Source organism: Hevea brasiliensis, chromosome 3 (assembly GCF_030052815.1).
Source record: "Hevea brasiliensis isolate MT/VB/25A 57/8 chromosome 3, ASM3005281v1, whole genome shotgun sequence".
Taxonomy (NCBI): Eukaryota; Viridiplantae; Streptophyta; class Magnoliopsida; order Malpighiales; family Euphorbiaceae; genus Hevea; species Hevea brasiliensis.
Genome location: NC_079495.1, coordinates 102,266,572 through 102,279,941, shown reverse-complemented (window position 1 = coordinate 102,279,941; position 13,370 = coordinate 102,266,572). Strand labels below are relative to the sequence as shown.

At 36.2% G+C, this 13,370-nt stretch overlaps 1 protein-coding gene across 2 annotated transcripts; it reads left to right on the top strand.

Moving 5' to 3' along the window:
- The first annotated feature begins 1,020 nt into the window (after positions 1 to 1,020).
- LOC110653599 (protein TOPLESS-RELATED PROTEIN 2) lies at positions 1,021 to 13,200 on the top strand. 2 transcript variants are annotated; one of them, XM_021809316.2, is made up of 25 exons: positions 1,021 to 2,088; positions 2,494 to 2,673; positions 2,955 to 3,068; positions 3,157 to 3,315; positions 3,478 to 3,661; positions 3,742 to 3,868; positions 3,978 to 4,087; positions 4,213 to 4,351; positions 4,463 to 4,572; positions 4,808 to 4,877; positions 4,981 to 5,054; positions 5,129 to 5,224; positions 5,301 to 5,396; positions 5,561 to 5,688; positions 6,361 to 6,595; positions 6,686 to 6,853; positions 7,720 to 7,827; positions 7,903 to 8,049; positions 9,133 to 9,243; positions 9,326 to 9,508; positions 9,624 to 9,752; positions 10,301 to 10,396; positions 11,463 to 11,648; positions 12,360 to 12,532; positions 12,690 to 13,200. In XM_021809316.2, exons 1-25 carry the CDS (start codon positions 2,009 to 2,011, stop codon positions 12,898 to 12,900), a joined length of 3,414 nt encoding a protein of 1,137 aa, XP_021665008.2. In that variant the 5' UTR covers positions 1,021 to 2,008; the 3' UTR covers positions 12,901 to 13,200. The 2 variants fall into 2 exon arrangements, with proteins under 2 accessions (XP_021665008.2, XP_021665007.2); XM_021809315.2 differs by having other exon boundaries at positions 4,805 to 4,877.
- Positions 13,201 to 13,370: the final 170 nt, after the last annotated feature.

The window sequence follows — 13,370 nt, the reverse complement described above, 5'->3', positions numbered from 1 at the left end:
ATGATAAATAAAATTATTTAATATTCAAATTATTATTTTTAATATTTTGTTATTAAAAATAAAAATAACAATATTTTATTAAAAAAATTATATTGTTAAGTGAATACTTAATTTAAATTTATTTAACTCTTGACTTAAAAATTAAGTTTATTTGGTATCTTTTTGAAAACCAATGCAAGAAAAAGGGAAAGCAGTGAGAATGAGAAGGGCACTGAAATATAATAAAGAGGTTGAAAGGAGGGCAAGAAGGGAAGAAAGAGAAGAAAAAGGGAAATCGTCCAGTGGTACTGAACTGACTGCCGACCTAATAGGCTCTTCTTTTCCTATGGGAGGTCTGGGCATTAGACAGCAACTGCAGTTTAAAAGCAAATCCGCCTCTTAAGATTTTGTTTCTATGAGGGCTATCTCACCCTAACTCCTCACCGAAAACCCTATAACTATCTCACCCTCACACGTGTCCTTTTCCTATTGGATAAACTAAAAATGCAAATATTTGTGCAACAAACAAGTTTTCTTTAAAATTTATTCTTATTTATATCTAGAATACTTTGCTTATAATAATTTATTAGATTTAATTGAAATTTGAATTAAAAATAATTTTTTATTATTAAGATCAAACATATTAACATTTTTATTTATATTAAAAATAAATAAATATTTTCAAAGGTCTGAAAAAACTATAATTATAGTAAAATTTTTAATTAAAAAATTAAATTTAATCTTAAAAAGAATATTTAATTGATAAATAACTTATTTTTTAATTTTTGACCCATTAGTCACTATAAGTGCTCAATTAGAAGATAAAGTTCTATTATTATAATTGTAAAAAATTTTTACCATAAAATTATAAGAAGGGATGATTTTTTAATAGCTTATTATATAGACAACTGATTTAATTTTTATTATAGTGAAGCTTTTTAAATTTTAATTATATTATTTTTTTGAGATTTTAAGGTGTAGAAAAGAACAAGATAATGTGGCTCACTGGATTATATCCTCTGGAGACCGGAGGGTTGGATTTGAAAATGGCATCAACAACTAATGGGAGAGAAACTTTGCATATGCAAAGAGAGAGAAAGAAACAAAGAAAAAAAAAAGTGAAAGCTCAAAGTTAGGGAAGAGAGAGAGAGAGAGCTTAGATACTTGTATGCACATATTCATATGCAAGTACAGTGAGGAGAGAGAGAGAGCAGCAGGCACAACAAAACAGCACAACCTTTGTCCAAGTCCTTGAGAGAGAAAAAGTATACATATAAAAGAAATATAGAGGGAGAAGCACAAAACCAAGAAAAACAAAACAAAAGAAAAGTATATCAAGTCTTGAGAGAGAGAGAGAGAGAAGAGAGAGAAAGTGAGGGTTGTTGCCGAGTTTAGCTGCAAAGAACGAGGAAGAACGAGGAAGAAACCCTAACCCTAACGAAATGTTTCATTTTGCTGCTCTGAGCTGTGGTGACCAGTAAGGCTTGTATTTTTCTTCCTCTTTGTCTGCACAAGTGAAACAATTGCGTGTGAAGTTCACATTTTTGCGGTAATTTGTTGTGAAATCAAGCCTTTTATAAACTGCTTTCTGGTGATTCATGTTTTGCTGCATATCTAGCTCTTTTAGTTTGCTGGATTTTTGTACAAGGAGCTGAGTGGGGTTTCTGTGAAGTGGGGTTGCTGAAGCTGCAGGTTCTGGTGTTCTTTTTTTATTGGGTGCTTGTGAATCTCCTGTTTTTATTTAGCTTTTTGGTGAATTGGGTTTGTTTTGTTTTGGTAAAGAAATTAACAATCTTGATGTTCAAGCACGTATCTATATTTGGTGTTTGATGTGTGATTGGAAGGAATTTTTATCAGCTAAATTGTTCTGAAGAGGAAACAGTTTCTGGGTACTCTACAGTCCACCAAACTGTGGAGTATTTGGGACTTGAAATAGCTTTCAAGGGAAGCTTGTGTTGGCTATTGGAAATTAGCGCTGTTGCTTTAATATCTGACTGTTGCACTGGAGCGTTTAGGGGTACCGGGGACAATGTCTTCGTTGAGTAGGGAATTGGTGTTTTTAATCTTACAGTTCTTGGAGGAGGAGAAGTTCAAGGAAACAGTTCATAAGTAAGTTTGTTTCACGTTTTGTTGTTTCAATTCATTCTATGGTTCTGTTTGGATGCTGAGAAAACTTGGATAGACTGAAGAAATCAGAAGCTTAAGTTTACGAGAAGATTGCAAAACTAGATGGACTTTGCCAAATTTTCTATTAGGCCTATTTAACATATGGTTTGGTTTCTTTGATTTTACTTATATAGAAAATTCCTTGGTTTTGAAATCTAAAATTGGATCATTCTTGGCTATTCAAAGCTGCATAAAAAGTTTCCATAATGTTTAGTACGTGGTACTGCAGTTTTGGTTGTCTCCCGAGTTTTCTCAGCTTCCAAAGGGGGTGTAAGGAAATTGAAATTAGATAGATTGCTAATGCCCTGTTTTTACATCTTTGTTTGTTATTATTTACCATATTTTAAGGTTAGAGCAAGAGTCTGGTTTTTTCTTCAATATGAAACATTTTGAGGATCAAGTTCAGGCTGGTGAATGGGATGAGGTTGAGCGTTATTTGTGTGGGTTCACAAAGGTTGAAGATAATCGCTACTCCATGAAGATTTTCTTCGAAATTAGGAAGCAGAAATATTTAGAAGCTCTTGACAGGTGAGCTTGAAAGTTATCTCTATAAATATCTTACTGGTGGACTCTGGATTACCTGAAAATAATATTCTTCTCTCTGGTAATTATTTAGGGATTCTTTGTGTATATAGATGACATGATTAATGGAGGTAGTTTTTTTCTTTTAGACTATTAGTGGGGAAATGCTGATTCTTGCCATTAGTTATGACATTTTGGCACCTGTTTTGTTCTGGTGTGTTCATTCTGAAATGTTTGTATCTTTATTCATTTTTTGATGATATTTGCGTTCTGGTTCCCGCCATCAGGCAGGATCGGGCAAAAGCTGTTGAGATTCTTGTCAAGGACCTTAAGGTTTTTGCATCCTTCAATGAAGAACTCTTCAAGGAGATAACTCAGTTACTTACTCTTGATAATTTTAGGTACCTCCCTTCTTTTTAATAGTAACTGTGGTTATTGGACACATAAAATGGTTTTTATTGAAACATTTGTATTGTGCTCTTGGATCAGGCAAAATGAGCAGCTTTCCAAATATGGAGACACAAAATCAGCTCGAAACATCATGCTTGTGGAACTTAAAAAGCTTATTGAAGCAAACCCATTATTTCGTGACAAGCTTACATTTCCATCCTTCAAAAGCTCGCGCCTAAGGACTTTAATAAACCAGAGGTTATTCTTGCATATTTTCCGTAAATTGGTTATCAGATGCTATTTTCATTCATTACTTTCTGATCTTTATACTTTTTTTTTTATTTTTAATTAAAATCTTTAAGTTGGTCTTAGCTAATCCTCATGAAAGTTTTATTCAAAGGCGGATTTTCTATTTTGCAGTCTAAATTGGCAGCATCAGCTTTGCAAAAATCCTCGCCCAAATCCTGATATTAAAACACTCTTCACAGATCATTCTTGCACGCCGACAACTGCTAATGGGGCTCGCCCTCCTCCTCCCACAAACAATCCCATTGTGGGACCAATTCCCAAGGCTGGTGCATTTCCTCCAATTGGTGCCCATGGTGTACGTATTTTTACATCTATTTTTCCCTAAGTCACTCTTGTGTTCTCGTTAAAATAACTGCAATATCTCCTGCCGTGCAGCCATTTCAGCCTGTTGTTTCCCCAGCTCCTGGTGCTATTGCTGGGTGGATGTCAAGCAATAATCCTTCTTTGCCTCACCCTGCTGTGGCAGCAGGGCCTCCTGGTCTTGTGCAGCCTTCTAGTGCAGGTGAAACTGTTTATGCTTATGCCGTTTATAATTTGTAGCGCTGTCATTCAATTCTTTGCTAGTTTGATATGCTTGGTAAAGCTACATAATCTTTTTTGGATTTGCACAGCTGCCTTCTTGAAACACCCAAGAACACCCTCTGGTATGACTGGGATTGATTATCAATCAGCTGATTCAGAGCACTTGATGAAGCGTATGCGCGCTGGCCAATCTGATGAGGTCTGGACTTACAAGATGGTTCTTTTTTTCTCCAGTTCATTTGTTATGCTTGGCTGTGGCTGCTGCAATTATTGATTGGCTTTCATTGTGGAATGCTATAATTGTTCCCTGGTTTCTTATTGTAGGTGTCATTTTCTGGTGTAGCACATACTCCCAATGTCTATTCACAGGATGACCTGGCCAAAACTGTTGTACGGTCCCTTAATCAAGGATCTAATGTTATGAGCATGGACTTCCATCCACAGCAGCAAACCATTTTGCTAGGTTGATACTTGAATATATGTTGCTATATAGTACTACAGGAAAAGCTATGAAAATGTTTTTTCTCAATAGTGATGATTTATTTCTCAATCTTTCTAATTATGCTCTTTGCAGTTGGGACAAATGTTGGTGACATTAGCCTTTGGGAAGTTGGCTCCCGGGAAAGGTTGGCACATAAACCCTTCAAAGTGTGGGATATCTCAGTTGCTTCAATGCCACTGCAGGTATTGTTTATATAAATTAGATCTAATGTTGATCATTCATATGTTTTGTTGAATTTGACACCCATAGACCCCAAATCTTTAGAGTGTAATTTAATCTTGGGCCTTTTGGTAACATCGTCACTTGAGGACTTCATTACTTGGCAAGTGAGAATGCCATTGATAGTGATGGAGTTCGGTATTTGGAATGGTAGTTTATCCTTCTTCTCAAAATGATCAATTATTATATTGCTAGCAGACAGCATTGTTGAATGATGCTGCAATATCAGTGAATCGATGTGTCTGGGGATCTGATGGACTTATGCTTGGTATGTATATGAATCTGTTACTCGTTAACTGATGTGAGTTAATTTATTTAATTTATTTATCATGTTTTATTAACTGTTGTACTTCCAATTGAATATGTTCTAGGGGTTGCATTTTCTAAACATATAGTGCAGATTTATACTTACAATCCAACTGGAGAACTGAGACAGCATTTAGAGGTACCTGCTTGGATATCATGTCATGCACAGTAGTGATAAGTTATTGTGCAATTAACTGTTTTCTTATCTTTCAGATTGATGCCCATATTGGTGGGGTTAATGACATAGCATTTGCTCATCCCAACAAGCAGCTATGCATCGTCACTTGTGGTGATGACAAGATGATTAAGGTATTGGCTTTATGTGTGGTTCGATTATATGAGAAGAAAAAATTGGGCATCCTTAAGATAATCTTCTACTCAACAGGTTTGGGATGCTGTAGCTGGACGCAGGCAATATACATTTGAAGGCCATGAAGCTCCTGTATATTCTGTTTGCCCTCATTACAAAGAAAATATCCAGGTAAATCTTTTTTCTATGAAGCTGGTGATTGAGGTTTTACTGCAATTTGTTTGACTCTTCTGTATGCTGTGCTCCAGTTGATGTATGTTTATGAATATAAGAAATGGCTGGAAGCTCATATCATTTTTATCATATAATCTAATTTACTGTGTCCATATGTACAGTTCATTTTTTCTACAGCAATTGATGGGAAGATTAAGGCTTGGCTATATGATTCTTTGGGATCTAGAGTGGACTATGATGCTCCTGGACTTTGGTGTACCATGATGGCATACAGTGCAGATGGGACTAGGTAATACTTAGTTTTTATGGAGATGGTTTCTTTTTTTCCCTTAATTTTTATTTTTTTTATGCTCGTCTTGTTTGCTTAATTATTAGTTATTACTGACATCCCATGGCAATATCTGCATTGGAACTCTTATGTTCATGATGGTCATGATTTTATATAGTAGGGTCTTCATTTTTTTCCCACTATCCTGATATACAGGTTTTTTTTTTTTTTACATTGGTCATTTGAAATAGTCAACAGCTTTTGGATAAGGTTTTGTAGGATTTTAACTTGGGCTGAGGGCTTGAGGCAATCCTCAGGAATGTTAAAGGGTAATGGCAGAAAGTCAGAGAACTTTGGTAATCAGAAACCTATTTAGATTCTCTAGCCTAAAAGAGAAAAACCACAAAGAGATAAGTATGTGTAAATCAACCCATGTAGATCAAGATAGAGCCTTCTTGAGATCCAAATAATGATGGAGGCTTCATTAATGAATCACCCTGAGCTCTGCTAGATACACAGCACTTTGTTTTTTCTCATAAGGCGTGATAATTTAGGTTCATGGTAGGGACTGTGGATTGGTGTTTCTAAAACATTGCATCAGTCCTTATCTTTTAACTTCCATTCCACTTGTTTTATATTGCTGTCCTAATGCCTACATGCATAAGAGTAAGAGAAAAATGTTATTCTCTGCAGGCTTTTTTCATGTGGAACAAGTAAAGAAGGTGAATCTCATCTAGTTGAGTGGAATGAGAGTGAAGGAACTATCAAACGGACGTATTCTGGTTTTAGGAAGCGTTCTTCAGGCGTTGTTCAGTTTGACACAACAAGGAGCCGCTTCTTAGCTGCTGGTGATGAATTTCAGATTAAGTTTTGGGATATGGATAATATCAACATGTTGACAGCAGTTGATGCAGATGGGGGCTTACCGGTTTGTGTTTTCCTACCTTTTTCGTAGATGGCGATTAAGTGTAAGTGTAACCTTTCGCAGTTTTTCATTCGAGTAAATTCTTTGATGCAGGCAAGTCCTAGACTGAGATTCAACAAGGAAGGTTCCTTGTTAGCAGTCACAACTAGTGATAATGGTATCAAAATTTTAGCTAATAGTGATGGATTGCGCCTAATAAGGATGCTGGAGAGCAGGGCTATTGATAAAAATCGTAGCCCATCTGAACCTATCAACTCTAAGGTAATTTTGTTTGGTCTTCCTGAACAAGGTTGACTCTGAGAGGTAAATGATGTTATTAACTGTAACCCTGATATTTTTACACGAAATCTTAAATATATAAGAATGAAAATGAATTTGCAAGTAGCCAAAGGCTGCCTCGGGCCTCATCAGGTATCACTGTGGTTTATTTGTCTTTCGGTTTCCAAAAGAAATGAACAGTACATAGTTTTTTGTTCTGTATTCTGAAACCTCTCGTTCACTCTCTCATACATGTGTGCAGAGATTTTTCTAACATTTTTTAATTGAGTGTACTAAACTCTCCTTCCACCTTTGCTGGTGCACAAAGATTATTATCTTTCAACGAAACCCATTATTTCTTCTCCTCCTATGCATTTATATGTGAACATATTTCAAAAGCTTACATCTCTCTATCAATGTTTTACTATGAAATCTCAATGTCCAAAGGGACAATTGTAATTCTTTATGCCAGTGTATATATTCAATGGGTCAAGAAAAGCAATGCAATCCAGTGAATTTTATCAAGAAGCAAACAAAATTCTGGCAAACACAAAGTGAGAACGTTATAATTGAAGTCTTTTTGCTGATGACAAAGGCTAATCATCACTTGTTGAGGGGGGTAATGGTTTTGCCTATATTTCCAATTGCTAGGATCTTAAATTACTAGTTTGGAGAGGAGAAAGGTGTAGGAATTGGGGTTTGAATTATCTTAAATTTAGTAATATCCATTTCTTCTTATGTGTGTCCATGTGATGTTTCCTTTTATCCTTCTATAATATGATATTCTGTCATTTCTCTGTAAATTTACTTAAATGTTTTGGTGGTGGGTTTCTTATGCCAATCTATTATGCTTTACAACTTCACTGCAGCCACTGATTGTTAATGCACTTGGGCCTGTGGCAAATGTTTCTTCTGGCATTGCTCCGGTACTAGAACGCTCAGATAGAATCCCACCTGCTGTGACCATTAGCAGTCTTGTATGTTTTGCTTTCTCCAGTCATGTGCTGTTGTGCTATCTGTTTGTCTTAAGCTTATAGTGGGTAACGTTGCAGGGTACGATGGACAACAGTAGGCTTGTTGATGTTAAACCACGGATTTCAGATGAATTAGACAAGATTAAGAGCTGGAAAATTCCTGATATTGTTGATCCATCTCAATTGAAAGCTCTACGTTTGCCTGACTCCATAGCAACTGGCAAGGTTGATGGTTCACAATTTAATTAGTCACTATTTCCACTTTGTAAACTTGTCAAATTGAAAAAAAAGTTTTTGCAACTGACAGTATTTCTTTTAATTGTACGACCTTCTTGGTCTCTGGATTTTTATTGGCTAACCCTTTGAGGTCCTGCCTCTTATGTGGGATATTATATGCTGCATTTGATTGTGCACGGGCATTTATTTGAGTTTGTATGTTACTGATCTATTGATTTAAATGACTAAAAAGAAAGGTGAATGTGATTGATTAATGGTATGTACTATTTGACAAGGGTAGAATAAGAGTGTGCCCTCAACTCTAGTTGATATGTCCCTAACCATTGCATACTTCCTAAACATGACAAAATCTTGGTTTTGTTTGGGGAGAGTTACTTTGGAGAAAATTAAAAGTAATTACAAAATACTTCTAACTATGGGTGAGCATTATTTGGTTTACACTGTAAAACCTAACCAATACATTTCAGTTTTTTTTTTTTTTTTTGGTTTGCTTCCCCGCCCCTCCACACCCCCCCCCCCCCCCAAAAAAAAAAAAAAAAAAAAAAAGCCACTTTTATATGATGTATATGTTATGTTGTGGACTTCCATATATTTTGCAACAGATATTTTTGTGTGCGCATGCACAAATATGCAGATATTCCAAGTATACCTTGTACATATTGTCACATACAGGAGGATTAGGTATAGGAAGAACCCTAGTAGCAGTTAAAATGTTAGGAAATTGGGGGAGTATATCAGAAGCTTGTATTAGGAGAGTTCTTTTGGTGGAAACAGTTATTCAAGCTGTAAATAGTTGAATAAGCTGTATAAATGCAGCTATAAGGACTTGTGATCATTCATTCAAGAAAATACCAAGAAACATATCTTTCTTTCCCAATCTCTATTTTCTTCCTAAATCCTATCTTCTATTCCTTATATTTATTCCTATTTCTTCTATTTTTCCCTATTTCTTTCTCAATTTCTTCAATAACAGGGCTGTTGGTATTTCTGTTCCTAAAACATATATACATGTTTGTTCTATTTTGCTGTCTTGTTATTGTCAGAATGAGGATATTATGCCAATGGATGCAGGTTGTGCGTCTGATTTACACCAACTCTGGTCTAGCTCTGTTGGCCCTTGCCTCCAATGCTGTTCACAAACTTTGGAAATGGCAGCGCAGTGAAAGGAATCAATCTGGAAAGGTCTGGTGCATGTTTTTCAATGTGCAAGTCTCTGCTCTTTCGGTTATTTGTTTCTGATACTCTTTAACATCACATATTGTAGGCTACTGCATATGTTGCACCGCAGTTGTGGCAGCCTCCTAGTGGAACTCTTATGACTAATGACATAAGTGATAATAAACCAGCTGAAGAATCTGCTGCGTGCATTGCTTTATCCAAGAATGATTCTTACGTCATGTCTGCATCTGGTGGGAAGGTATCTTTGTTCAACATGATGACATTCAAGGTCAGTGTTGGCAACTTCTAGTTGTTTCTTTTTGATTTGGAGTCTGTATTTTTTTTGCTAATAATTTCAAACAGCATTTAGGTATTACTGAATCAAACTGGTCGCTTCTTTTTAGGTCATGACGACATTTATGTCCCCACCTCCTGCTGCCACATTTTTGGCCTTCCATCCTCAGGACAATAATATCATTGCTATTGGCATGGAAGATTCTTCAGTGCAAATTTATAATGTTAGAGTTGATGAGGTGAAGCCTCTTCCTATTTTTGTGGGTTTGCATGTGTGCTTGTATGTTTTTATTCTCCTGTAAGCAGTCTCTCTTTCTCTCAATAATTTCATTTATGCATAAAAGTCTTATTTTATTTTATGGCATAATCATTTCTTGCACTTGTTTCTAACTTTGATGCATTGAAATTCCATCATTTTAAGCTATTTGGTTTCTCAAAATTCACAAGACAAAATTTGTGACAACAATCTAACTACATATGCCTAGTTCAGAAAAAAGAAAATGTTCGTTAACATGCTGTGAACAAAATTGCAGATGCAGCTTCTGGATTGTTGAAATCTTTATCTTTACAAGTAGTGTGGTTGAATTTATCATTTTGATATTGATAGTGAAGAAAATTTGGATTATTTAAGAAAGGGAAGATTCTGTTGCTTTTGAACTTAACAGTTCACACATGACAATAACTGATGAAACTATTGTAGCATCTAACCCTTAATGCTCTTAAGCTTTTGTGTGATGTGTCTAGTTGTGGAAGCAAACTTGACCTTAATGTTGTTTACGTTTTTCAGGTTAAAACAAAGCTTAAGGGCCACCAAAGTCGAATAACAGGACTTGCATTTTCCCAAAGTTTAAATGTACTGGTGTCTTCTGGGGCTGATGCACAGGTTAGTGATTGCGAAAACTGTTATAATTAATATTATAATGTTTATGGCTAGAGTTTGATGTTATCGTTGGGAGAAAGACTATTAAAGCTTCTGCTAAAGCAGGAAAGTGACAGTTATGCTCCTGCTAAAGTTGGAAAGTATATGGCTATCTTGTTGAACTATGTGTCCATCTGGATAATGAGTGATAGGATTTTTTGCACTCCATTATGATAATAAACTAATAATGGTTTTACCTGTAATTTTTATAGATCTCTTAATTTGTCTGCTTCTTTCTCTGATTTGGGCCTAGTGTCGAGTAAGTTGACACATGCTTGATAAATAGCCATGGAGTAAATGCGCAAACTTATCATTTTATACGTGTCCAAAGATGGCACTTGTTTTTTCTCTTTTAAAATGTTGTCAAATTGCTTTAAGATCTGAGTTTTTATTTCAAGTGCCATTTCTAAGCATTCCATTTCCTACAAAGAGGGAGTAGTTGTATCTCTTAAAAATCCCAATTGCTCAATATTAACCTCTGGTGCGACTGGTGCATCTGGGCCTTTGATTCATGTGGATTCCGTCATTTAATACACTTGGGGCCCACATGGATCAACATCAAAGTGCATCAGTTGCATTACCTGCGGCTGACAGCAGCTATTATTGTTAGTGCTTGAATAGTAAGCTATTATTGCAGGATGGTTCTCAATACCCTCACTGATCCACTTCAAGACCTGAGTAAAATCTGTTGAATTTTCATTTGCCATGGAATGCCTACTATTGATGTTGATTGGTCCTGATGTGGACCATGCGATTTATTTTGGAATAATCATTTTAAGATTCATGTTGCTCAGACTCGTTTTCTCCTTTGTTACAAAGCTATGTGACTGGAATTTATTGAGATACTGTCGCATTAGAAAGATATGAGCTGCATATGGTTGACATGTAATGCAAACTGGAATAGGACTTGTCACAGTTATTAGATATTATTGGATTTTAAGCACTATAATTTGTGTTGAATTACTTACATCTTTTTTGGTAGCTTTTAGTTGTAAGATACTGATGGGGGCATTGATGAATTGAGCTGCAGTTATGCGTGTGGAGCATTGATGGATGGGAGAAAAGGAAATCAAAATTTATACAAGCACCACCTGGTCGCCAATCCCCATTGACAGGCGAAACTAGAGTTCAATTTCACAATGATCAAACACATCTATTGGTTATCCATGAGAGCCAAATTGCCATTTATGATAGCAAACTTGAATGCTTGCGTTCAGTAAGTTCTCTACCCTAGACTCTCTCTCTCTCTCTCTCTCTCTCTCTCTCTCTCTTGTAATACGAAAGGAACATTATTTTAAGAGAGAGAATTAGTATTTACAAAGTGGAGAATAAGGTCTCCTCTTATCTAAAACATCATGAACCAAGGAGCACCAACAATAAGACAAACCCCTTCAATCAACCTCCCAAAACACCCCCCCCCCCCCGGCCCCCCGCGTTGCACAAGCCCACAAAGAAACCAATAACCGCTTTGTCCCATATCCAAATTAAAGACAACATCTGATATTTGAAAATATGAGCATCCTGTCTATCCAAATTCTTAATGCTCCATAACGCCTTATAATTTGCACAATTCCAAGGAACTTCAGCATTATTTCTACTGCCAAAATCCACTTAAAACAAGTAGAAACTAAAAGAGCCTGTGCACACAACCTATTTTTCCTCAGAGACCGAAAAAGGTGGTAATTGACTTGAGACATGCTGTTCGTGTAAAAATTGCCACCTTTTGGTTGGAAAGCTATCAAGTTGCCCAAAAGATGTTAGCCTATAAATTGCCCGTTGTCACTATCATATGATGTGTATCATTATGGCAAATGTGCTGTTCGCCCTTTTACTGAAAAAATATAAATAAGTTGGAAGATCTTAGATCTTAGTTAATGAAAATTGTTTTTATTTGTTCATTTATGTTGGTTAATCTATGATCTTGCAGTGGTATCCAAAGGACACGCTTATTGCTCCCATTTCAAGTGCGATATATTCCAGTGATGGTTTGCTGGTTTATACGGGTTTTTGTGATGGTGCTGTTGGCGTTTTTGATGCAGATGGCTTGAGGGTCAGGTGTAGAATAGCACCTTCTGCTTACATACCTTCATTTGTGGCAGGGTAAGCTAAAACTTGTGACACAAGGAAACTTGAAAATTTTATTTTTTTGGCAAAAATCTGTTCAAATGTTCCATTCCAATGCTCCATTTCACAATACATCAGTGTCTCTGAAATCATAAAATTTGCCATATATTGACAATAACCTTTTTTTTTGCAGCAACACTGCATATCCTATGGTTATAGCAGCTCATCCATCTGAGCCCAATCAGATTGCACTTGGCATGAGTGATGGTGCAGTGCATGTGATTGAACCATCTGATGTAGAACTCAAGTGGGGTGGGCCATCCTCGCAAGAGAATGGCCCCCTACCTTCTAACTCATCAAATCCTTCTCTGAGTGGTCAACAATCAGAGCTTCCTTCCAGGTGATGATGGCACTTACATGAGTTTTACTGATTATCCTCACTTTTTACCCTGATCATTTGCTTTTAAGTTATGGCCTGTTATTCATATTCATTGTAAATCTCTTCCATGTTGGGGTCATTTTGCTCCGTTGGATGTTTTGAGGAAATTGTATGATTTTGTTTCACTAAAATGCTGCAAGAGTAGAGGCTAATGTTGCATTGCATCAGCACTGCAAGAGGTCTACTGTACGAATATATAAATGTTTTCCTTCGACGGATGAATTCAAAAGATATCAATTACTTCAATAAATAATTTGTTTCCATCTGGAGTTCCTGTTGGCTTATAATCACATAACTGGGGATAGACCAGTACTGAAAGTTCGACTCGGGAACTGTTGTTCACACCCGACGGTTAACTTTAGCCTGGTTTTATAGCCTGTAAGAACCAGGAAGAATGCACTGCTCCACCAGAATCTGGTAAGAGAGGAATGAGAA